The sequence below is a fragment of the Drepanopeziza brunnea genome (assembly GCF_022702325.1).
Source record: "Drepanopeziza brunnea f. sp. 'multigermtubi' strain 214-2 chromosome Unknown ctg3, whole genome shotgun sequence".
NCBI classification, from domain to species: Eukaryota; Fungi; Ascomycota; class Leotiomycetes; order Helotiales; family Drepanopezizaceae; genus Drepanopeziza; species Drepanopeziza brunnea.
The window spans coordinates 594,604-618,226 of NW_027094066.1; the positions used below are offsets into that span (position 1 = coordinate 594,604).

The 23,623-nt window shown below is 50.2% G+C and overlaps 9 protein-coding genes across 11 annotated transcripts; 5 read left to right on the plus strand and 4 right to left on the minus strand.

Moving 5' to 3' along the window:
• Positions 1-357: 357 nt before the first annotated feature.
• On the plus strand, positions 358-1,024 carry L3040_002349 (uncharacterized protein; the record flags this gene model as incomplete). The annotated part of the gene is made up of 2 exons (XM_007289751.2): positions 358-595; positions 648-1,024. 2 exons carry the CDS (start codon positions 358-360, stop codon positions 1,022-1,024), a joined length of 615 nt encoding a protein of 204 aa, XP_007289813.2.
• Positions 1,025-1,545: 521 nt separating this feature from the next.
• Positions 1,546-2,475, plus strand: L3040_002350 (uncharacterized protein; the record flags this gene model as incomplete). The annotated part of the gene is made up of 1 exon (XM_007289750.1): positions 1,546-2,475. The coding sequence occupies one exon, from the start codon at positions 1,546-1,548 to the stop codon at positions 2,473-2,475; it is 930 nt and encodes a 309-aa protein (XP_007289812.1).
• A 187-nt stretch (positions 2,476-2,662) lies between these two features.
• On the minus strand, positions 2,663-4,996 carry L3040_002351 (uncharacterized protein; the record flags this gene model as incomplete). The annotated part of the gene is made up of 5 exons (XM_007289749.1): positions 2,663-3,101; positions 3,166-3,577; positions 3,622-4,564; positions 4,625-4,767; positions 4,822-4,996. 5 exons carry the CDS (start codon positions 4,994-4,996, stop codon positions 2,663-2,665), a joined length of 2,112 nt encoding a protein of 703 aa, XP_007289811.1.
• A 377-nt stretch (positions 4,997-5,373) lies between these two features.
• Positions 5,374-7,384, plus strand: L3040_002352 (uncharacterized protein; the record flags this gene model as incomplete). Its single annotated transcript, XM_007289748.1, has 3 exons — positions 5,374-5,610; positions 5,911-6,420; positions 6,473-7,384. 3 exons carry the CDS (start codon positions 5,374-5,376, stop codon positions 7,382-7,384), a joined length of 1,659 nt encoding a protein of 552 aa, XP_007289810.1.
• Positions 7,385-8,294: 910 nt separating this feature from the next.
• Positions 8,295-9,793, minus strand: L3040_002353 (uncharacterized protein; the record flags this gene model as incomplete). Its single annotated transcript, XM_066155515.1, has 7 exons — positions 8,295-8,764; positions 8,884-9,037; positions 9,089-9,239; positions 9,289-9,305; positions 9,378-9,431; positions 9,498-9,557; positions 9,617-9,793. The coding sequence occupies 7 exons, from the start codon at positions 9,791-9,793 to the stop codon at positions 8,295-8,297; spliced, it is 1,083 nt and encodes a 360-aa protein (XP_066012513.1).
• An 865-nt stretch (positions 9,794-10,658) lies between these two features.
• L3040_002354 (uncharacterized protein) lies at positions 10,659-13,645 on the plus strand (the record flags this gene model as incomplete). Of its 2 annotated transcripts, XM_066155517.1 has the most annotated exons (6): positions 10,659-11,269; positions 11,318-11,656; positions 11,703-11,713; positions 11,766-11,800; positions 11,851-13,310; positions 13,360-13,645. In XM_066155517.1, the coding sequence occupies 6 exons, from the start codon at positions 10,659-10,661 to the stop codon at positions 13,643-13,645; spliced, it is 2,742 nt and encodes a 913-aa protein (XP_066012515.1). The 2 variants fall into 2 exon arrangements, with proteins under 2 accessions (XP_066012515.1, XP_066012514.1); XM_066155516.1 differs by having other exon boundaries at positions 11,318-11,652; positions 11,703-11,800.
• A 76-nt stretch (positions 13,646-13,721) lies between these two features.
• Positions 13,722-15,597, minus strand: L3040_002355 (uncharacterized protein; the record flags this gene model as incomplete). Its single annotated transcript, XM_066155518.1, has 7 exons — positions 13,722-13,761; positions 13,906-13,916; positions 14,131-14,366; positions 14,741-14,819; positions 14,869-14,958; positions 15,014-15,026; positions 15,116-15,597. 7 exons carry the CDS (start codon positions 15,595-15,597, stop codon positions 13,722-13,724), a joined length of 951 nt encoding a protein of 316 aa, XP_066012516.1.
• Positions 15,598-17,640: 2,043 nt separating this feature from the next.
• Positions 17,641-19,738, plus strand: L3040_002356 (uncharacterized protein; the record flags this gene model as incomplete). The annotated part of the gene is made up of 6 exons (XM_007289744.2): positions 17,641-17,646; positions 17,993-18,010; positions 18,209-18,446; positions 18,508-18,589; positions 18,655-18,875; positions 18,930-19,738. The coding sequence occupies 6 exons, from the start codon at positions 17,641-17,643 to the stop codon at positions 19,736-19,738; spliced, it is 1,374 nt and encodes a 457-aa protein (XP_007289806.2).
• Positions 19,739-20,350: 612 nt separating this feature from the next.
• Positions 20,351-20,982, minus strand: L3040_002357 (uncharacterized protein; the record flags this gene model as incomplete). Of its 2 annotated transcripts, none has more annotated exons than XM_007289743.2 (2): positions 20,351-20,733; positions 20,862-20,982. In XM_007289743.2, the coding sequence occupies 2 exons, from the start codon at positions 20,980-20,982 to the stop codon at positions 20,351-20,353; spliced, it is 504 nt and encodes a 167-aa protein (XP_007289805.2). The 2 variants fall into 2 exon arrangements, with proteins under 2 accessions (XP_007289805.2, XP_066012517.1); XM_066155519.1 differs by having other exon boundaries at positions 20,862-20,907.
• Between the last annotated feature and the right edge of the window lie 2,641 nt (positions 20,983-23,623).

Below are 23,623 nucleotides of genomic sequence, written 5' to 3' on the forward strand. Positions count from 1 at the left end.
CCAGGCGTGGCTCCATTTGCACCTGCATTCAAGTCATCAAATTCTCGAAAACCCAGTTCAACTCCGGCTTCAGCCACCGTTCCTGATGCTACATATGCCCCAGTCACCTCGAGGAGAGCTAGAAAGTCGTCCCCAATCGCTTTGGCACCTACTTCGATTCCATCCGTCTCTCCTAGGCCTTTCTCTCCTACATCAGCTCCGGCAGCTAAAATACCATCATCGACCGGCAGTCCTTCAGCATCAACCACGGCAGCCGAAAAATCAACGAGCCCGATTTCAAAAACTACATCTTCCCATGCCAAAAAGCAAGAATCGACAGCGATATCCCAGACAAAAATATCAACACTCCTTCCCGTCATGTCCGCAAAACACATATCATCCTCTGCCTCCGCAATAGGCCAGGCCCTATCAGCAGTAGCCAGCCCCCTCCCAACAAACTCAGTACCCGCACTTGAAGTAGGCAGTGGCACGAGCGCAGGGGGGCCATCTGGTGGAAAAGACTTAGATGGAAGCATTACCATGGATAGCAGCATCGATACCCCTCTTGGCAGAGGCAGCAAGACGACCGTGATAGTCGGTTCTGTTGGGATTGCTCGTATGTACTCTTCTCCGAGTTCAAGGTTCTGCCAAAGCTAACGCGAGCCTAGTAGCAGCTACCGCCATCTTCCTCGGCATCATCTTCCTGATCCGCCGCCTGTTGCGCAGACGCCGCACCGGATACACCGCCGATTCCCCCCCGTCCTCTCCCATCTTCAAGCCTCTCGGATCGCCTCTGCATTTATCCATGGGCCGCAGCTTAAGTCTGAGAGACGGCGACGGCGGCGATCTATGGGGCTTCAGCAATGGGAATACTATTGCTGGGCCCAGAATCGCGCCCGGGAGGAGGTTACTGCCGCCACCGCTGAGTCCGCTGGCACGGCTCTCGATGGGCCACAGCAATCGACATTGGCAAAATCAATTTCCGGGGTTCGTCCTGCATCCTAGTACGAGTATGAAGGATGCGAAGGGAAAGATGGATTTCTAGCAGTGGACGAGAGCGAGGAGGGACCAGAGATATGACGAGAAGCCAGCTGTGCTGGAAGATGGCGGAGGAGCAGAAAAATGGTAATGACAAAAGAATCACTTTGTCTGAGAACAAATTTAGGCTTTGACAAGAATATGTGAAGTCGACTGTCACTTCCGGCACTGTGCCGAAATCTAAATACCTTATGTTGAGCTGAAAAGCGGTTCGGGAACTTTCCTTACAATAAATAGGAGCAGACTTCAGCTCAAACTCGAGAAACCAGCTGAAAAGCCAAGGCAAAATTTCCACGAGCAAAGAAAGGGATTTAACATTAGGATCGTTGTATTTCTTTGGGGAAGAGAACCCTAGAACCGGATAAATATGAGGACAATGACGTATCTACAACACAAGGCAATCAATTAGTCAGACAAAAATCGAAAAAAAAAAAAAATCAATAAAGGAACAACACAAACGCCCCCTACCCATCCAGTACATATATATAAAATTCCCAGTCGTCTCCCCCTCAGCCTCCAGAACCCAAAATGCTCGCCCTCACCAGCTGCACCGGCAAACTAGGCAAAGCAACCCTCAACGCCATCACCACCCACAACCTCATTCCCCTCCACAAACTCATCATCTGCACCTCTTCCGATACCCAAGATGCGAGATGGGCCGACCTAAAAGCCCAGGGCGTCCAAGTCCGCGCCTTCAACTTCGACACCCCGGACCCCGCAGCATTCAGGGGCTGCACCAAGCTCTTCCTGATCTCCACCCCCAACATCGCGATGGACTTCAACGATGCTGCCCCCGGCCAGGGGAGAGAGAAGGCGCACGTGGGTGCTATTGAGGCCGCCGTCGCGGCGGGCGTGGAACACGTGTACTACACGTCGTTGGCTTTTGGGTCCCGTTCGGGTGCTGGGGTGATGAGGGCGCACTTGCGCACCGAGGAGTTCTTGAGAGGATTGGAGGGGACAGGAGTGAAAGTGACGATCATGAGGGAAGGACTGTACAGCGAGAGCTGGCCGTTGTATTTGGGGTATTTTGATCCCCGAGGGGATGAGAGGGGTGAAGTGCTTTTGGCGGGTGATGGGAAGGTCAGTTGGACGGCGATTGGGGACTTGGGGATGGGGAGCGCTTTGGTGCTTGCTGATGAGACGGAGAGGTTTGCGGGGAAGACTTTTTATTTGAGTAGGAGTGAGGGTGCGAGGTCAATGAAGGAGATTGCGGCATTGGTGGCAGAAGCGAGGGGGAAGGAAGCTAGTGTGAGGATTGTAAGGAGGGAGGAGTATGTTGAGTGCTGTGTGCAGAGGGGTATTGAGAGAGCGTCCGTGGAATGGTGGTCGAGTACGTATGCTGCGTTGGAGAGCGGAGAGTGTTTGATTGAGGATCCGACTTTGGAGGGGCTGTTGGCTGGTAAAGGGATGAAGTCGACGCCTGTCGAGGAGACGGTGAAACAGATGTTGAAGAATTGAATGCGAGTCTCGAATTAGCAGATAGACCTTCCAAGCAGAAGTCTCACCAAGTGTGATTCAAAACTCCTCAAGAGACATCGTGAAGTGACGTAAATTTGGCTGTATTCATTGCCGATATGTATCTTGATGCCTCGATCAATATTCATTCCCATGTGCCTTCAACATCTGTCCAACAGTCATCCTGCGATTAGAGAATCTGCGTCCCGAATAAACCAAAAATCCGCTGCCATCTCCTTCCGTCACCGGCATTCGCTTTGGAGCGATCCTTTTCTGGTTCTTTAATTCCATACTGTTGTATGCAACAGGTAAATGCCTTGTTTTTCGGCTTCAGCCCATTTGAGACATCGGATGGTGTATTGCCGTTCTGATCGTTCAAAGCTGACAGCTTCTTTTCAAGAATAGGTGGTTTTGACACAGCTTCTTCAGTCTCGGAATCGCTGTCGAGATCAGGTTGTGCGTAAATGTTGCTAGCTGGCGATTTTGCTGTCGAGTCGATTGGCGAGGGAGTTTTTTTGTTCGCTGTAGATTGTGGCGGTAAAGCTGCAGACTTCTGCTCTTCCAGGTCACCCCATAGTTTGAAGAGCTGTTCCTTGAGCGCAGCCAGTAGGTCTGGCTCTTTTCGGAGACTATGCATGGTCAGTAATTCGTGGAAGAGGAAAGGCGGAAGGGGCATTTGCAGAATATACTGACTTTGCTGCATCATTTTCTAAACCTAACAAGCCCTGTGCCGCATGGTTATCCACGATTATCCACATTCGCTTTTTCGGTCCCTTGGGGTTGGCATCTTCGACTTTCAGCCAAAATCTCCACTCCCAAATTTTCTTGGCATATCCTTTCCCGTTCTTATAGGACCGCATATCCTCCTCTATGTCGGTATCTTCCCCTCCACTATAGTCTGATAGCTGATCATATTCACTTACTCGACGCCACACTGCAAAGTCCTCGATCCTATCAGGAGCGTAGTCAATGACTCGGACGTTGGCTCGGTATCTTTTGCAAGTAAATGATGAAGGGACAAAGACACTGCCTTCTCGCACAATCATTTCTGGCCGGAGGATCACCTCAATCGGTGAAGGTTCAATGGTCGGATGTGCACATCGAACTGTATGAAATCAGCAGATTTTACTGTGGTTGCGAAAAACCTACTGTTGTTATTGAGATTCAGCCTTGCTGCCTCCTTTGCCTCCAGATCAGCCGCTGATTTTTCAGCTGCTGCACGCATTGCTTTTCGACGCTGTTTGGAATTGCCCTCGAGTGATTCCCCGTCTTCAGCTTTTCGCTTGTTACCGAGCTCACCGTCTTCACTGAGAATTTGCTTCTTCTGTATCGATTCGTACTTCATCTTTCGACGTAACGCATCCTTCAGCCGAGGATCGGGACAATCTTTTCCCTCTGCTTGCTCCAAAATTCTTACGTTGATCTTACCCCGATCTCCACGCACAAAGCCCTCAAGCGTTCCTCCATTTTTACCCATTTGCATCTGTACATTGCTCAAGAGAACCCACTGACCAACTTTGAGATTTTCCCGCGCGAAGCTTGCATGCTCGTCAAAGAGCGTAAGCTGTATTGTATACTGGCCAAAGGGTCCTGGCCACTGGTCTTTGTGCTTATCGTGAAATTTAGTGTATGCGAACTCATCCCCATCTCGACTACCAGATTCATCTCTAACGCCGGGCCAGGAGTACTTATGGAAGTACTTATTGTAGGTGTAGTCGGATAGATAGATTGAGAACAGGTTCGAGTCGTAAAGTCTAATGACTTGTCCCAAAATGTCATGCCATCTGCCTTCAGGCTTTATGTCTTTGAGCAGGCTGAACTTGTCATGGTTTCTGCCTTGAATTGCCTGGATTGACTTCTGCTGGAACTCATTGCTAGACGGCAGGCCCATGTCCTGAGATTGGCAATGTGCCCAAATTACGTAGTTGGTCTCCTCAACATTGGGTGGATACTGGCTTTTGCCTGGTGGATATGATTGCCATGGAGCTTTAATTTCTGGTGAATCCTTCCTCGGGATTTTTTTGGACAGGAGAACATGGAAGACGGTCCCTCTGTTAGCGATTAGTGATATGGATCCACTCCGCATCTGGACCTGTGGTTGTCAGAACACAATCGACGACGTGCCAAGGGCTTGTCAAATTGTGTTGTTTACCTTGACGTTGCGTATGAGGACCACATCACCTGGTCCAGAAAACTTTGGCATTTTCTCTGGTTCCGACCAAAAGACATCGACCTTAAAGCCATAACTTTCGTATTTGGTTGAGAGATCTTTAATTTCAATCGCACACTTGTAGTCTGGAGCTTATTAGGCAGAGATCAATATATTGGAATTGAGGTCTGAAAGCTTACCGGTACCTCGATCACATTTTTTCGGCGGCTGAAAGTCTTTTACGAAGCCAAAGACACTTTTGATCATGGTCATGGCTGCAATCTTATCATTTGGCAGGTTTCGAATATCCTCGATGGTCAGGAAGCCTGGGGGCAGTGGCAGATCCAACTGGGAAGAGTTCACAGGAATATTCATATTGAAGGCCAAGGTAGAGCACCTGCTATGCCAAAGATGAGGGTGGATTGCTGAGCCCCGGGGAATTGCATGTTTGTTCCTACTCGCTTCATAAACGCGCTCGGGTTGGGGGACGCGACCACGCTAGTTAGAGCCACCCCACTTAGTTACCCCGGTCACGTGGCTCTTTGTTCGAGCTCTTCACCTGCAGTCTCTCAATCCCACCTCCACCCATCACCATCACCATCACCATCACCCTCACCCTCACCACCACTTCCACCTCACCTCCTCCACCACCTCAATACAACCATACCCTTTACCAGGAACCGATCACGCGCAACTGATCTTCCTGCTACGATATCCTCGAATACGCAGACCGCACACCGACCACCGTAAACATGGCCGAACGCTACATCCCTGAGCATCGTCGCACTCAATTTAAGGCGAAGAACACCTTCAAGCCCGAAGAGTTGAGACGTCGTCGCGAGGAGCAACAAGTTGAGATCCGCAAAGCAAAGCGTGAGGAGAATTTGGCAAAGAGAAGAGGCATCACTGGCGCAGATGGATCTCGTCCCGGGGCTTCTCTCGGCGCAGAGCCCGATAGCGATGATGATACTCCTCCCACCGAAAGTCAGGTATGTTTGCCGCACATCTTGTCACCTTCTGCGTAGGCCGGCCAGCCTGTCAGCCTTGGGGATGGCCAGCCTTTCACACGAGGCGGGAGCACATACTCTTCCCTTCAGGCCACCATCCTCTGTTTACTGTTTACTTCCCCTGGTGGGGTAGCCGCAGCCGCCGGGAAATTATTATTTTTTCGCTTGTGCTGATGGGCTGGATGGGATGGGCCCACTCTTCACAGAACCCCAGGAAATGCCACTTCCCCACATTCTTTATTGTTCTTCCGGATCCTTGTGCTGACTAGTCAACTACTATAGTTGAATGAGGACCTCCCCCAAATGTGTGCGGGCGTCTTCTCCGAGCAAATCGATCTCCAAATTCAAGCTACCACCAAGTTCAGAAAGCTTCTATCCAAGGAACGAAACCCACCCATCGAAGAAGTCATCAAGACCGGAGTCGTCAGCCGATTCGTTACCTTCCTTCGATCGCCCCATACTCTTGTCCAATTCGAAGCTGCATGGGCTCTTACTAACATTGCTTCCGGGTCCGCACAACAAACACAAGTTGTTATCGAGGCTGGAGCCGTCCCCATTTTCTGTGAGTTACTCCTCAGTCACGAGCCCGACGTTAGAGAACAGGCCGTCTGGGCTTTGGGAAACATTGCTGGGGATAGCCCATCATGCCGGGACTACGTTTTGAGCTGCGGTGCCCTCAAGCCCCTCTTGAGCCTATTGGGTGATAGCCGAAAACTCAGCATGCTTCGCAATGCTACCTGGACCCTAAGCAACTTCTGCCGTGGCAAGACACCCCAACCGGACTGGAACACCGTAGGCACCCCCTCCTCCCCGTGGCTTGATGACAAGCTCACACTTCCAGCAGATCTTGCCTGCACTTCCGGTTTTGGCTAAGCTGGTATACTCCCTGGACGACGAGGTCCTGATTGATGCTTGCTGGGCCATTTCCTACCTTTCTGATGGTGCCAATGACAAGATCCAGGCTGTCATTGAAGCTGGTATCCCTCGCCGCCTCGTAGAACTGCTCATGCACGCCTCCACCTCCGTCCAGACTCCCGCTCTTCGCTCTGTCGGCAACATTGTCACCGGTGATGATGTGCAAACCCAGGTCATCATCAACTGCGGTGCTCTTCCCGCTCTCCTGTCACTCTTGAGCTCCGGAAAAGATGGTATCCGTAAGGAGGCATGCTGGACTATCTCTAACGTCACCGCGGGCAATTCCACCCAGATTCAAGCTGTCATCGATGCGAACATCATCCCACCTCTCATCCATCTTCTGTCCAATGGCGACCTAAAGACCCGTAAAGAAGCGTGCTGGGCTATCTCGAACGCCACATCTGGTGGACTTCAGAAGCCAGAGCAAATCCGCTATCTGGTCAACCAAGGTTGCATCAAGCCATTGTGTGACCTTCTTGCTTGCCCCGACAACAAGATCATCCAGGTCGCTCTTGATGGTCTAGAGAATATCCTGAAGGTTGGTGAGATGGACAAGGACGCTGCTGGTGAAGGACAAGAAAGTATCAACAGATATGCTTTGTTCATTGAGGAATGCCAGGGTATGGAGAAGATCCATGACTGCCAGACGAACGCCAATGAGGAGATCTACATGAAGGCTTACAACATGATCGAGAAGTACTTCTCTGACGAAGACGAGGCCGAGGGCCAGGATGATGGGGCACCGAGGGCTGATGGTACATTTGGTTTTGGTGCCAACCCTGCCGCCCAAGGCGCTGGTTTCAACTTCGCTAGCCCCAATGGTGATTCGATGGACATGTGAGCTTGCACTGCAAGGCTCACTTGCGTCTCACCCAGCTTGGCTCGGCAGGCTCTTCGCTTCCCGTTTGCACAATTACACTATTCTAATTTGCATTGCCGAGCACTCACCACCATTCCATCCCGTCCCCATATTTGATCGCCACACTACGCCACACCCCCTCCAACATTTCTCCAGCATGAACAGCCCCCTCCCCCCTGCGAAAAGGCGCCTTCCGGATGTGACCAACGACGAGCGAAAGATTCACCATCATGTAATTTCATTTTGTTCACCATCACCCCTGGCACATCACACCGGCGTCCGTTGTTTTTTTCTGAGAATTTACCCCTTTTGGAATGAGAGACAAGGTAGCTTGAAAGCTCCTGATCTACTGGGATGAGTATCGAGGTTCTGGTACTGAGTTTGAGCGAGGTAGTTTTGAAAAGCTCCTGCTCTGATCGCGATCATAATGGGAGAATGATGAGAAGTCACACATGGTGATGACTATGTGGATAGAGAGCTTCGGCGAATGAAAGAACCAGATCAAATCTGTATGCCAAATGCGAATGTGACATCATCGCATGTCCGGGCATAGTCAAGCTCTCGTAGCCCCTGTGCTCTGAATAGTGACCCCTAACTACCCGCCAAATTTCGGGTTTGCGAAAGTGCCAAGATGAAACGATTGCTACTACCAAATCGACAAACATGCTTTTTTCGTTTGCGAATCACAGCCTGGCTTTCGATGTATGTTGAGGGTGACCTCTGTGCAGTGCTAGTGCTGTGCAACTAGGTCCGACGATAAGAGCCATCCTCAAAGAGATGAGGAGACCTAGAGTAATTTACGACAATAAGGAAGAGATACGAGTCTTTCGTCCAACCAGAACATTGACTTTGAGGGGTAGGTTCTACGCCATAGAATCCCCGATTATATTCTTCAAGTAGCCGCTACCGCCCGCTGGGCCTCGTCTACCTCGCCATCGCGATACATCCCCAAATACGTCGCCTTCAATCTGCTCATCAGATGCTCATCGGCCGTCATCGACTCTGCGCCAGCGATTCCGCCCCTTGCATCCTTCATGGCCTCCACCATCTTACTCGGCACCGGCTCCAGAACCGTTGAGCCAATGGGATGCCCGAAATACGCAATACTGTACCGGTCCTCGCTCTGCCTTTCTTGCGCTGGGAATACGACTCGGTGGACGGTACTTTTTAGGAGATTATTGGTCCAGAAGCTAAGCAAGTCACCGATATTTACGAGGATTGGAGGCGAGGGGTCGGATTCGGTGGTGGGCGGGAAGACGGGGACGGGTGTCCAGTTGGGAGATTCAGAGGAGGATGAGGGGGGGATTATTTCGAGACCGGGTTGGCCGGGGCGTTGGAAGAGGAGAGTTATCGAGCCGTAGTCTAATCACCTATTAGAATGTGATCGATCATCGTTGCAGGAGGCCAGACAGATGAGGGTACCGTCTGATCTCGGCTATCAAAGGTATGTAAACAAAAATCTGGGGTTTGGCTTGGCATACCGGAGTGAGCGCCTGCGCGGATATCGACTGACGGGCGGTAGTCTGTTCCTGGCGGAATGGGGGGGTAGTGAAGGAGGCGGAGTGTGCAGCCACTTGGACCTGTGCCGCGGTGGCGACTGGCGAACCAGTCTTCGCCTCCTTTAGAGGGGTCAATCTGTCGTGGTGTGAGTATAGAAGTCAGCACGAAAGGCATAAGGGACAAAACCTCGAGTCCTATACCAAAAAGTACCAGGATCTTCGACATCAAGCAATGACAGTATTTCTGGAATTGATCAAGCTCTTGCTCGTGACCTGCAAATGCGGCAGGGAGAGGTTGCTGGGCTCTTCCGTCAACGAATTCTCCGAGATTCATGGCCCTTTGCATGGTGAGCAAGCTTCCAGAAGAACAGCGAAGGCATCTTGTACTCTTTGAAATCGCCAATCTGAATCCTGTTAGTAGCGATATCCATATACAGTAATATTTGAAGAAGAGTGGGGCTAAGCGCACGACCTGCCTTTTGACTTTTGGGATCTAGAGTCTCGCCGTGCATAGCAACCCAGCCTCTATTCTGAGGGGGTCAGCAGATGAAATCCTCGTGATTGATTATACTGTGGGAAGAAAGCCATCATCATACATTCTCTGAGATCTTGCATGGTTCCTTCTCTGCCACTGGGGACTTAAAGAACTTCTTGGACTAGGTGATTGAGATGATTAATGACGATTGTTGTCCAAACCGAGGAATTGAACTCCTACCAAGTCAAATATACTCTCTATGGCCTCAACGGGAATGTCCTTCCCCTCGTTCTTCACATAGACGAAGCCATAGGTTGCTGCAGCGTCAACCAGTTGCTTGGCAACTTCTGATTGTGGGAGAGAGGCTGAAATGTCGATGATGGGGATTTGATGGGGGTGTCTTTGTGTTGCAGGCATTTTCATTTTCAGATGGCATAACCAATTGAATGGTTGGTAGAGCAAGGCAAGACAATAAATAGTTGGTAGGTGTAGGTTTGGTAGGTCCAGTAAGTGTTGTAAGTGGTAATGGTCATATAGTTTGTATAATATTTGTATAATATACTTGTATAATATACTCTGTAGTAGTACGGAGTATATCTCGGGACTTAGAATAGTGGGGAGAGGCGCACTGCTGGATGCGGTCTGCGGTCTGCAGTCTGTAGCTTGGGATGAGACAAGAACGACAAGCACATTGAGGCTGACATTAGAGTTCGAGCTAGGCCACGTGATACGGGTGAACCCTGGGTGGCACGTCCCGGTGGGAAGAGCTCCCTGTGTCGATCGCACATCAATCACCCTTTCGACTCACCTCAACTCAGCACCGAGGAATTGTTGTTCCCTACATCCAATTCTTCGCAAAATACCTCGATCTACTTCGCATATCGACCACGACTTCTCTGCGATCGCCAGCTATCTCACCTCCCCAAATCTCCAAATCTCCAAAACTCCAGATCTTCCAGCAGCAAACCACTCTACGCGGTCGCTCCTCCCTGCCCTATTGCGCCCTCCACGAACTCGAGATTTCCGACAAAGAATCACATCACCACCACGCACTTGCGGCAAGAGCGCCTGTCCTTGGCAGACGCTTCCCCCAAAATGCCTTGTAAGTTGCATTTCCTCTTCATCATCCTCATCCCCATCTCCATCCTCGAGCATCCTGCAGGACAGCTCCACCGGCAACAGAACCAGCAACAGGACCAGCAACAGAACCAGAACCAGCACCAGCACCAGCACCAGCACCAGCACCAGCACCAGCACCAGCACCAGCGCCAGCGCCAGCATCATGGTGGGTGTATGGTACCAGAGTCGCGATGACAAGGAATCCTCCGTCGTCTCAATCTCATGCGACAGCTGCGACGATTACCAAAGCGAACGTAGACCGTCGACCACTTCGACTCCATACGGCGACCTTCTTGCTCGAATAATTACCAACCCATATGGCGATCGAAGCACCTCCACCTCCCTCACAGCCGTAAACTCCACTCCCTATGCGGCGACGGACGCGGACCTGGAACGAGCATATTTTTGGGCGGACGAAGTCACTGCTGCGCAGGGTCAACTCCTACCATGGCCAAGCTATGGACATCGAATGCGAGAGACACTGTTACCCCTGCAGGAAGAACCTGACCTCGACCACTACGACTCGAATGGGACCGTAGATACGATTGACGCCACTGCCAGGACGCTCCCGCATTTGATTTGCTTCGGCCAGGCCTTTGGGGAAGTGGGCGCTGTGCGGAACCCGCAGTTCCATGCTGAGATGCTCAATCTGCTCCATCCTCCGGACTCTTCAGCGGGTCTGCTGCGGCTGGGATCGTATTCGAAGTGGCCACATGCTGACAGTGAGATCAATTCAGTACATGATGCAAGTTTCAACCTCAATTCCGACGCATAGTAAGTCCTCCAAGCCACAACCGTGTGCTTGATTAACGGAACCTACAGCGAAATGCCCTTGGCCGAAATGAAAGACGCCGTCATTGGGGTTGAAGCCACATCCTATCTCCAAAATATGATTGACGATCAACCTGCCCACGAACCACTCCTCGCTGCTCTCGGTGGAGACCCGATAGCTTTGAGAAACCATATTGAGAATGAGTTGGACATGTGGAAGGCACATGGCATGAGACCGGTCTTCGTCTTCGATGGGCAGTCTGTCGTTGGCAAGGACGAGATGAACTTGAGAAATGCTCGGGCAGCACTTGCGAAGACACAAACGGCGTGGGAGTTGTATAGCAACAACCACCCTGAGGATGCAGTCAAGGCATTCGGCGGTTCTGGCAAGTTAGTTCTGGATACCCGGCCAGCCCTAAGACTAACCCTGTGACAGGGGCCATCCGAGTTCAAAACCTGTACCACATCCTACAGGAAGCTTTAGTTGCGAGGGGTCTAGATTTTCAAATCGCACCTTTCAGTGCCTGTGCTCAGGTAACTATTGAGATACTGCCGCTCAAGTCAGTCTTGCTAACCAACCCCAGCTGGCGTATCTGGATACCCTCGACGAACAATATATTGATGGTATTATGGGTTCGAAAGAACTCCTCCTTTATAACATCAATGATGCAATCATCAGTCCTCCATCCGTGACCGACTGGGAGAAGGGATCCTTCCAGGGCATCATCAAGTCGGAATTGATCGCGAAACTCAACGTTGCTAACCCGGAAATGTTCGCTGACGCTTTACTAATGGTTGGCACTTCATTCTTGCCGCCATTCCCACCTCTCCAAGTCGATAGTATCATCTCTCACCAGCCATATACCCTTACCGATGCCATTAATCTCCTCAGAACCTCCGATCGATCGGTCACGAACACATGCAACGCTTTCCAGGATATCCTAGAGAAGCGAGATCCGGAATGGCTGAAGAAATACCGGAAGGCAAAATTGAGCGTCAAGCACTGCTGCACGGTTAGCGAGGATGGATTCGTCTCTATTCGGGACCACGACGGTCTCACTAGCGACAACGCAGACTACCTTGGCTTGCAAATGCCTTCCGAACTGTACCACTACCTGTCGAAAGCTTTGATCGGCCCTAGAATCATGAACTGCTTCGTGCATCTAAAATGGAACATCCTTCCTACTTTGGACGGCGTTATCTCCGATGAGTACAAGAAACTTGTCTCGCAATCGCTTGTTCCTCTGAAGGAAACTACCGCTGCTCTCGTATCTTCCCGTATGGCTCGAGCTATACAATTCAAGGACATCGAGATGTTCTTCTGGTTTGATGAAACCCTTAAGCAGACTTTAGTCCATCGCAATATGCAACCGCAAGCGAACCAGAAGACCGACTCCTGGGGCGTCAAGGAACCAGAGCTCAAAGAGCAAGAGAAGGCGATTGGAATACCAGCCGGCAGCCTGTCGTTCGCAATCCTCGCATTACAGTCACCAAAATTTCCCGCCTCGACTATTTACATCCCGACCGGCAAAGAGCACGTCACTGGGATCGACTCAAAGGTTGAGCTTCAATCAAATGTTCTGTGGCGCTTCCTCCATCTCCGAGGCTACATCAATGATCAGCACGAATTGACGAATTGGGGCAAAGCCTTGGCCATTACACTGAAGGCTGTTGGTCCCACCATCAAGGCTTACAACGATATTCACCACCTTGAAGAAGCAACCTTCCTTGCCTTTGAACTCCTCCGCTTCGACAATCTCAATTCGCACCGTCGCCACTCGGAGCTTATTGGTGGTCCTCTGCGGGGATCAGAGGAAGATAAGGCCCACTGCATTCTAATTGGACGTACTGCTTGTCTGCTAAAGCTTCGTCACGAGAACTTGGGCTACACCGGACCTCTTAGCAAGAACTTCCTCGCTTTCCACTCCATCATCAAGGAGGTTCGGGAAACAGATAGAGACTTGATGGAAGGTGTTCTCGCATCTCTTTTGCTGAATGGACAAGGAAAGCGCCCTCGAGACGATCTTGACGGTTTGGGCCGAAGGTTTGTTACAGAATCCCTGAAAGTTTGTACTTCACTGACTTTTCATCAGCCTTCCTTTCTCCAAAGATATTGACACCAGTCTCGGCATTGCTGTCAAGACGTATCTTGACGACTTTTTCAAACTCGAATGGACCCCCCAAGAGCGCCAAGACAATAAGTTAGAATACATCCGAAAGTATCTACCACACAGCGTCAACTTCGCAGAGGATCTCGAAGTTGCCTTCACATTGTTCGATGCCGTTTACGAAGGTGTGTCGGCTCTCGGCGACGAGATCAATGAGGCGGACAGGAAGGTTTGGGACAGTGCCCATGCCTACCTGGCCAAGCGGAGATGAGTAGATGGCGGGGTTGGGCAGTATCGTTCTTGCTGAGAATTTTTGATTCCTCTGCATTCATGCGACCGGAGAATGGTTATGTTGGGTCGAGGCCAACTCTGACCTGCATCTGCATCCTACATTATCCTTAGATACTACTTGATGGAGGTCTCTGGATATCCGGGACCGATAACGTTAGAATAGCATGCAGAATAGATTTGTCAACCCAGGTTCCTTTGGTCTTTTCTACTTCTGTTTGTTTGAAAGAAAGGTTTACTTACTTATTCTTTGACTTCAAATGACTCTCCCTGCTTCACACGTACTAGACGTCTTTAATCTCTTCACCTCATTCGCTGCAATTCTGCTGATTCTGACACTTGGATTGCTTCGATGAGAGCAGGAAATAAGCTGTCCATTAACAGACAATATGACGGCCCGAATTCTTGCCCCCCCTCCCCCCCTCCCCCCGCCGCCTTCTTCCATCGCCTCCATTGCTTATGTCTCACGAAATCCTTTTCGAGTTCCTTCGAGACGGGCACGCTGCTCGGAAGCTGGATAACAAGGCAGATCCAGCAGCAGCCTTTGATCACCTCCCCTCCCCTCCTCGGAACCCTTCGGAATCTCAGCCTCCCTCCCTGCTCCCGGCGCGGGCTTTCGATGTCTTCTTGCCGGCCGGCACGGTCGAGAGAAAAGAAGTCCTTCGCCTTTCTTGTCGCCGAGTGTGGAAAGGTGGTTGGTTGGTCTACTTGAGCGTCAATAGCAACCACGGATGAATTGAGGTCATTGGCGGAGAACTGCCTGTTCGTTTTTTTTTCTTCTTTTTTTTTCTTTATCTTGTAGTCTTGTAGGTGGATTCGGTGGAGTGCGTGAGACGAGAATCACGATTTGATTCAGCTCTCTCGCGAGGAATCGCACGTGGGGTTTGGGGGATATCGCATTGTTGGTTTTGGGGGGAGATTGGGTTCTGTACTGCAGGTTTGGGCACTGGGTGTTTTCGGCGCATGTCTTTCGGAATTAGCTGATGATGGCTTGGGCCCCTCAAATGAAATCGCTCTCCCTATAGGTAGGCAACTCGTTTATGGATCGAGGCCCGAGTCGCGTTCAGATGGAAGTTACACGTGGGCTCCGAACCCAGCCCCCCACCACCAATGCGTGACAACTGTAAGAGGACAGTGAGGAAGTTCTGGAGCCAGTACTGGATAAGTTAGCGGAGTGTCCTAAGGTAGAGGGGATATACCACCTACGTCTTTTCGTAGAGCCCTGGTAGCTACAATGATTTCATGCTTTGTATTGGGTTGCAGAGACATCGTTTGAGGTGGGCTTGGGGGTCGGTCCTGGTAAGTCAGCCCCATCGTCCTGCTGTGTGTGTACTAGGGTCCTTGAACGTACAATTTGCAGGCTTCTTGGATTTCAAAGAACTCCTGGTCTCGTTCCCCACAGCTCTTGATCATCTCATCCCTGGCAGCGTCGAGAATATGCTTCATCCCACACCTGAGAATGTCGCCCCAAAAGTCATAGTCCACTTTGAAGCAGTCGATTGGTTCTTCGTCACGGGCCGGACGGCAAGCTTCCGCCTCGATTTCTAGCAAGTCGATTTTGCCCTCAACCCAAGACTGATGAGCAAAACTCTGAAGCAGGTTGCTAAGCGTCTCAAAGCCAGAAACGACGGGCCCGGCGCAGCCAGGACGGGCGATATTGCCATCGGGCTCTGCCTCCTTCTTCTTCTTCGGCTCCTCCTGGCTGCATACCGACGCCACTAATGTCGAAAATTCCCTCTTGAGTTCCTCAACGGCTTCTTCGTTCTCCTTTTCCTTCGCCTCCCGCTCGCAGTCGGCACAGTCTTCCCCTCGGACAGACTTCTCAACTCTGGCCATTTGGCATCCGCCCTTGAAGTCAGCCAGATTGCACTGCTTGAACTCCCAGCTCGTGTGGAGGCTGCAGCCCGCCGAGAACCAGTAGATAACGACGCACATAACTCTGTGTGCTGGGTGCTGGGTACTGCTGTTTGACTCGAGGCAGATCCTGTGCTGATTGTCGTTTTGCTTGGGAGTGTTGGATAGAGCAGAGTTGATGCTCTGCAGACGACATGCCATGGGCTGCTTATATGTTTACCAGCTTCTTTCAGACTTGAGGAACCCCGATCGCCTTTCCACGGCTTTCTCGGGGGAATGAATCAAGATGGGCAGTCACGACAAACAAAGAGGCAGTTTGGCACTTTCTTTGACGATTTTTATGCACATATCTGCTCTTCTTTGGTCGGTAGAATGGTTATTGATCGCATTTCACCCAGGCTTTTGAGTCTTGTAGTCGTCTGGTTTCCAGCGCTGGGTTCTTGTCATGCCTAACAGCCTCCTGCACGCGGGAAGTGAGGAGGTAGAAAACCCGAGATGTTGAAATCACCATTGTAGAGAATGGAAGCTATTCGCAAATTTAGACTCAGCCATTTAGAAAAGTTGCGAGTTAATGAAGCTACTGCAAACATAAGGAATACTGGCCAAGACAGAGAGCCAAGTCTCTATCCAAGAAGGGCGATTCCTGAGACGACCGGCTCGCGGATTGTGTGAGTGCTGAATTCGTCCTCTATTTGACGACGACGATAGCGACGGTTTCCCGAAGATCGGTGTGAAGCATTGCACCTGCTATCCGACTGGCGACCTGGTCACTCGTGGACTGTCGAGTGGTAGTTGTATATTGGTAATCAGTGTGTAGATCAAGCATATATTGAGTCATTCAGATCATGCGAGGTTCTTTAGAGATGGTTCAGTGCTGATGATCTGATGATGGCATGATCGGAACTGTGAAGGAACCTGAATATACTGTCAGGCTGTGCCGCTTGCTGAGCTTGTCCAAGCCGACACTGATAGGCTCCGCTTCCTCGCTTCCAAAGACTTGATCGGCACTGCTAAGAAAGTCTCGATAGCACAGAGCTTCTGCGGTCTTGCTTTGAAAGAAACTCCTTGCCGAAGTTTCAATATTGCTCAAGAGCATCTCTATCGAAGGTGATGAGGTTGTGGTTGAAACTGATTGTAGGGTTACTGGGATCGTTTTGCTGAATCCAGGTGGGTAGGTAGGTAGGTACTAGCTCAATCAAGTTTCCTCAGCTTGCTTTAGGTACCTAATCATGTTTATAGACATCGAGTCTGTGAGTTTGGTTGAGGGGAGTTCTCCCAGCGAGCGCAGCGCCTTATGACGGAATCGATATCGAGATCAGATTCGACACGTAAGGCTAGAGAATGCAACATGCGCAAACCACGTTGCGCCTCACTCTTTTCCTACTTTTGCTCCAAGATCGGCTTCTGCTCAAAGTTAACTGCCGGCTCAGACAACGTCTTCCGGGTATGATCACCAATTTGATCTCGATCTCGACCTGGACCCTCTCCTCCCAACATCGTCTATTCATCCACGCTAGACCGAGAACATATGAGATCAAGGTGTATCCGGTATTGCCACCCCGTACAAAATAAACTTCACAAAGATCAATAGTTACTCACTAGAAAAGCTTACGTACCGGGTGAGCCTTAAAGAACTTGTGCTAGAAGCCAATCGGAAGGTAGACAAGTGCGCAATGTCTCAAGCTTAGCTGCACCATCCGAGAGTTTGCCTCTTTCCCATCGTCAAAGGGTGCCAGTAGCTCCCAGCGCTCGCGTGATGTCTGGATGCATGGATGGTTCGCGTCCCGGGATCTGGGTGTACGGAGACATCACCGTTCGTATCTCAAATACCGGTACTCGGACGGCCGCGGTAGTTGTATGAGGGACACCGGAGTGACTGGCAATTGGACGAGTTATACGTAATTGAGCTGCACAGACAATGGCACCCCGTCCCAGCGCTATCCTCTCGGGCCCGATCCTCACGGGAAATCCTGCCCTGAGCTGGCTTACGCGGAGATGCAGTCGTCGAGAGAACGTGTTGGGTGGTGATCGTTCCCGGAAGCTATTTACCTGAGCTCGGAGTGAGGCCGTGTCATGTTGTCCGAGCACAACGTGGACATAATAAGGCACCACTGTCCTTCAACTATGAAGGTAATGATTTGGTACGTATTTTACCCTCGAATCTCCGTTCTAGACTTGGACTTGATAAGCTTGAATCACGGCGGTATTTACTATCTACAACTACTTGGACTACTATAGTTGACACAAACTACATACCCACTCACCACCTGTCTATCGGCCTTGTCCACGTGCCGGTGTCTTTCACTCTCAATCAACTCCAAAGTCACGCTCCAGGCGGTTCACGTAGCTGCCCTTCCATCTCTCTGGTCGACCCCCGACCCCCGACCCCCGACACCCGACACCCGACACCCGACACGTCTTGATCGATTCATCGTCTTGTCGGTATTTGAATGGAGAGGACTTGATCCAGTTCCAGTTACTATTCACACATACCGTGCGTACCTCACAGTATTTTCATCTTCTCTGTTGCGTCTCGCTGGCGACCGAGGGAAGCCACGATTGTCACGTTACCTCCACCCCCACCCCCGCCCCTTCCTCTTTCGCCATCGGCCATTTCCCGCCTCCGACTCCCGACTCCCGACTCCCGACTCCCGACTCCCGACCCCACAACCTCGTCGTTGACATCTTTCAGGTTCAACCTCCAGCCCTCCCACCTCGCAAGATGGTCTCCGGATTTCCAGAATGGCTGCGGTGGTACAAGAAACCTTCGTATGTCGATGTCACCCAATTCGCAAAGAGAATCAACGAGCGTTTCGCCAACGCGCCGGGAACGGGCACTCCAGTCCAACCCGAAAGTAGTGAGAGAAGGCGAAGGAGCGCGGAAATCCCGTCAAAGCTCCGTCTGGAGAAGATCCTGAAGAACCGGACCTGTAAGGATCCTCCTCTCCTCACTGTCTGTACACCGCGCGCGTAACTAACCACCAAGGACAGGCAGCCCAATGTCACTCTATGACTTTTACATGTATCTGAAGTATATCGAGTTGTCGGCCGAGAACCTGGAGTTTTATATATGGTACGCAACTCATTACGCGGATACAAGCAGATGTGCCGAGTGCTGACGATTATGCGCCGACCTAGGTTCAAGAATTACAAAGCAGGTCGTCTCACAGCCTTTCCGGAATTTCCTCAACCCATCATCCCCCTGGACGTCGACACCCACGTACTTGGCTCCAATGGCTCCGAGACGGATCTTACAGTGACAGGCAAGGACGAGACCCGGCAGAGAGTCGTAACATGGCCTCCGGCCCAGTCTAACGATCCAGGGGGAGAGGGGCAAGAAAATCTCACTTTCGAAGAATGTACGTCACCAGGTCATCTCGCCTCTTGACCCCCCCGAACTAACTTCTTTCCAGCCGATATATATGCTCGGATAGCATCCCTGGTACGCCCTGGAATATCAAGCGGACCTTGCATGAACAGGCGACGTTCACCCACGGACAAAGACCCATTCGCCGGGGACCAGAACACGGAGGAGAAGACATCGATAGAGATAGGGGATATACGACGTACCGAGATTGATACCATCAAAAGCCTCTTCTTACTTCCAGGCTCTCCAAAAGAGCTTAACATTCCCTCGACGATGCGACGAAAAGTCCTTGACGCCATCGCAACATCGACCGAAGCTGAACACCTCGCGCCAGTCGCCGAACACTGCTATCTGCTCTTACGATCCTGTTCCCATAGAAACTTTGTCCGGCTCGGCGTATCAAATGGGACATTCGAAACGATTTGCATGGCAACTGGTCTCGGTATCGTGCTCACCATCTGTGGATTCCTCACCGTCGTGCTTCTAGCCCTGGTCGCCCCATCATTCAGACACTGTTCTCGGTGGCGAGCGCTCGGTGTTTGGCCACTGTGGAGCATCGGAGGTGGTTTAGTCCTCTCGGGATTACGCGGTAGCTGCTTCTTCCTGCTCTTGTTCTCGAGGCGACAACCAATGCCATGGGAGAGGTTTGCGGATGATCCGGCAGAGACGAGGCAATCCATGTTCTCGCAGACACTCTCGAAAATAATGATATTCGATCGAAAACTGAAGGTCAAAGACGACAATCTGAGGAGGTTGCAGAGAAAAGTGGTATATCAGAGCTTGCTAGGAGGAATGTTGTTTGCCACGTTGATGCTGGGAGTAGTAATCGTATTACCGATTTGGGAGAAGATATAACAAAGGTTGCTCGCAGGAATACGGACGTATATAGCCTCATACCGACAAGCTTCCTTTGAATTAATGTGTATGGCAAGAATTGTAAAATACTTAGATCTGGGATGTGCAGGAGTTGACTGATTCGGCGGATTCTAGCACGGATCGAGGAGGTGCTCACGTGTACACAAGCACATGACTCGTCAATGTTGACGTCTGCTAACCGGTTTTCTTCCCGCCACTGACACCAACAGCTCAACTCAAGTGAGCGAGTCAGTGATTGAGTGAGAGCAGACTCCGTATGCTGCTGGCTCTTGTTTATTTTAAACCGCTCGAAGTGCTTACGCTACTGTATGCTTAGGGGAGATATGGGACAGTGGATATTGCCTTTTTTTTAATGCCCTTTTGGGGGTGGAGGGATTGTTCTGCTTCTTCAGTTTCGATTCATCATTCTGCTTTCTCTCTTCTGTCTCTCTTTCGCGAGATTAACGAGGCTTCAAGCTTGCTCCTTGCTCGATGCCGCGGAGTACTTCTCTGTGCGCTCGCGGCACTGCATCTCAGCACATGGACCGCGTCTGCTTTATCCCCATCTCCGACTCCGCCTGCGCGACTCGACACACTCAAGGATTCCAAATCTCAGTTCTTCTCCTGCGATCTATCCCCCGCGGCCATCCACTGCGTATCCTGGGACTGGGACTCTTGCTTCAGCCATTCCATATCTACAACCACACCCTCGTCCATATGCACACCCTCATCTACATCCCGAGCACGATCATCCTCACGGTGCTGCTCCTGCTCAGTTGGAGGAGCAGCGCCAGGTCCAGGATCATCCGCAGCGGCTTCTTCCATTTCCTGGCCCTTTGAGCTCCACTCCTGCTCCGGCTGCTCCGGCTGCTCGATGTGTTGTGTGTCCGCTATCCAGTTCTTGATGCTGTCGCTTGTGGAGGAGAACTTGGCGCTGTCTTCCTCGTCGAGCAGGGTGGAGACGCCGGTTTCGTACTCGATGCAGCTGCAGCATTCTGTTTTTACGCACGGGGGAAGGAATTAGCGCTTTTTTGTTTCTTTCTCTTTTCCCTCCAAAAAAAGAAGGAGGAGAACCGTCTTCCTGTAGTTGGGAAGGAAAGAAGGCGAGGAGGGGTACGCGTACGGTAGTGCCGACACTGTTTGTCGTTCAGGGTGTCGTCGCAGAGCATGGGGTTCTTCAATTTGCAGTAGTGCCGGATGAGGTGCTTGTGGCCGCACACGTCTAGACGAGGGGCTCCGGGCATCTCAATCAGTAAGTCATCCTCGGGCTTGTGGCGGGTTGCAGGTAGGTGGTTGGGTAGGTATGTAAGTGGATAGATAGGGTGAGCAAGGAGGGAATCTATCAGAGAAAAGGAGAAAGGGGGAAAACTTACAGACGTATGTCGTTGTGAGGCACATGTTTTCTTTCTTTTCCTTTTCTTTTCTTTTCTTATCTTTTCACCTCTTCCTCTTCTTCTTGGCTGCGGGAAGTGAGAGACTTCTCTAGTCAGTGAGGTAGGTAGGTCCCTAGATATGGATCGATTCTGTGTATGCTTGGAGTCTTTTCTCTCTCTCTTCTGCTTTTCGATATTAGTTCTCGGGGTTTTTGGGTCTCAGATAATTGATCGAACGGAGGAACTAAATGAACGAATAGGAATTTCGATCTGCTCAGAGCGATATCGATTGGGAATTTCTGAGTTTAGCTGAGGAGCGTGAGAATAGGCCGGCAGGCAGAAAGGTAAGATATCTTATAAATACTTGAGTTTTTCTGTCTGTTTTTCGAAGTCGAACAGACTCTTTGGCTCACTTACCTACATACTTCCCGAATCCTCCCTCTCTCCGGCTCTACCTTCCCCGCTAGCCTTTTCTATTCTATTTCGACATACCCTATTACATCAATTTGTATTCTAAGTAAAGACCGACGTCGCCTTTTTTCCAGAATTGAATGATATTGACATTCATTTATTCATTTATTTATTCATTCATCCATTCATCCACACATTCACCTCACCTTTCCAGCATCATCTCCTCATCTCCTCATCCCATCTCGCCTTCCCTCGTTCGTTCCTTCCTTCCTTTCTCCCTCCTCCCATCGACCGGTCCCCTTCACTCTTTCTTTTTCTCTTTCCTTTCATCCAGTTCACTCACCCATTGTGTACTAACTAAGCTTCTTCCAGCCAGGCAACCGAGCTGACTGAACCTCGAGTCTTTGAGAATTACATTTAAGTTCAAAACCCAATCCAATCCAATCAAATCAAATCACCCCTTCTCCTTCCATCCTCAAATCGAGTCGAATTCGAATCTTTCAATAACTCCTCAAGTTCATTGTCCATTCTACCCTATGCCATCCTCTCCTCTTCCATCCCATCCTCAATGCCCCAAGCCCCTTTTCAGATCCCCAATCTCATACCGCTTTGTCTGCGTTCTTACTATTATTATTATCATTATTATTATTATTACCATCTTTGGCGACTCGGCTATGGTACCTTGCCTTTGGGAAGGCATTAATATTCATATCCATACTCATTCTTCTTTCTCCCCTTTCTTATCTTGACATGTTCTGGATCAATTTTTGATTTCGCTTTTGGCTTTGGCTTTGCTGTTTCTTAGAAGGCGAAGTCGCTTTATATATATATATACACGGAGATTAGAACAGCGACCATACTTTCTCCGTCCTTCCGTACCTACCCAAGCGGGAGATTACAACAAGGGAAGGCTTCGGGCTTAGCATTCTGAACCATTATCATTACTTCATCCATCAATCTACAGGCTTGGTTTTGGTTTTGGTTTTGCTTGGTTCGACTGATTAACTAGCCCACTTGAGGGTCGAAGATAGGAAGATAGTAAACTGTAGGGAGTAGTAGGTCAAAGACAGATATTCAAAAGTAGATGTCATGAAGATACGGAGAAAGAGAATCTCTTAAATGAGGGCTGCGTTGAGGCTTTTGGTGGTAGGCTCTTGGAGTCGCATGTGTGATATTTTTTTTTTTCTCCGCGGGCAGATTGAAAGGTATATATATATGTGTGTGTATATATATGTGCAGCATATGAACTGACGCGGCTAGATGTCTCGTGGATCTATCTATCCTTTACGAGATAGGAATCGAATTGAATCGAATCGGATTACGAGCTGGCGTCTTCTTCGCTCACGTTATATTATTATTGATCGTTAATCGTTAATCGTTAATCGTTATTTATTAATTGTAATTATAAAGGTAGAAGAAGTATTTCGATCCCCTCCCACAGCTCTCGCTACGGCTCAAGATGGCCGGCTATACAGGAGATTCTCGAAGAAGGTGATGTGTTTGAACGAGTTCTCCCTTTTTTCTTCTTCTCTTTTTTGGGGGGGAGGGCACCGAGCAACAGGCGCTCGTCATAATGGAAAGGTCAAATCTCAAATCTCAAATCTCAGGGGGAAAAAACCCCATTCCACTATCAAATAATACCCACGATATCCACCGTTAAACCATCACATCACATCATATCCATCCATCACTTTACATAACCTATCAATCCACCGCCTAGAAATGTGATATGAGCAGAAAAAGAAAAGAAAAGAAAAAAAAGACAGGTCGTTCACGCGGACGGCAGGCAGACCGATTCAATCGAAAGTTTCGGCATCGCTATTCCCTTCGGAGGTCAGGAGGCGCCGGGAACGGAGAACCTAGCTTCAGCTTGCGTTTATCTAGCCTGGACACTGGGGGTGTTGAGGACATTTGTGTGCGCAGTATAGTCAATAGGCTAGACCAGGCACCAACGAAAGAAAAAAGATCAAAGGGAGGAACTAGGCGGATGAGTAGGGGGGGAGGAAGCGGCAGTCCCAGATATGGTATTGTAGAAAGGGGATAAAATCCATCACGGGTAATGGTTTTACAAACAACCCCCTCGGTACTCGGCAAAATCTCG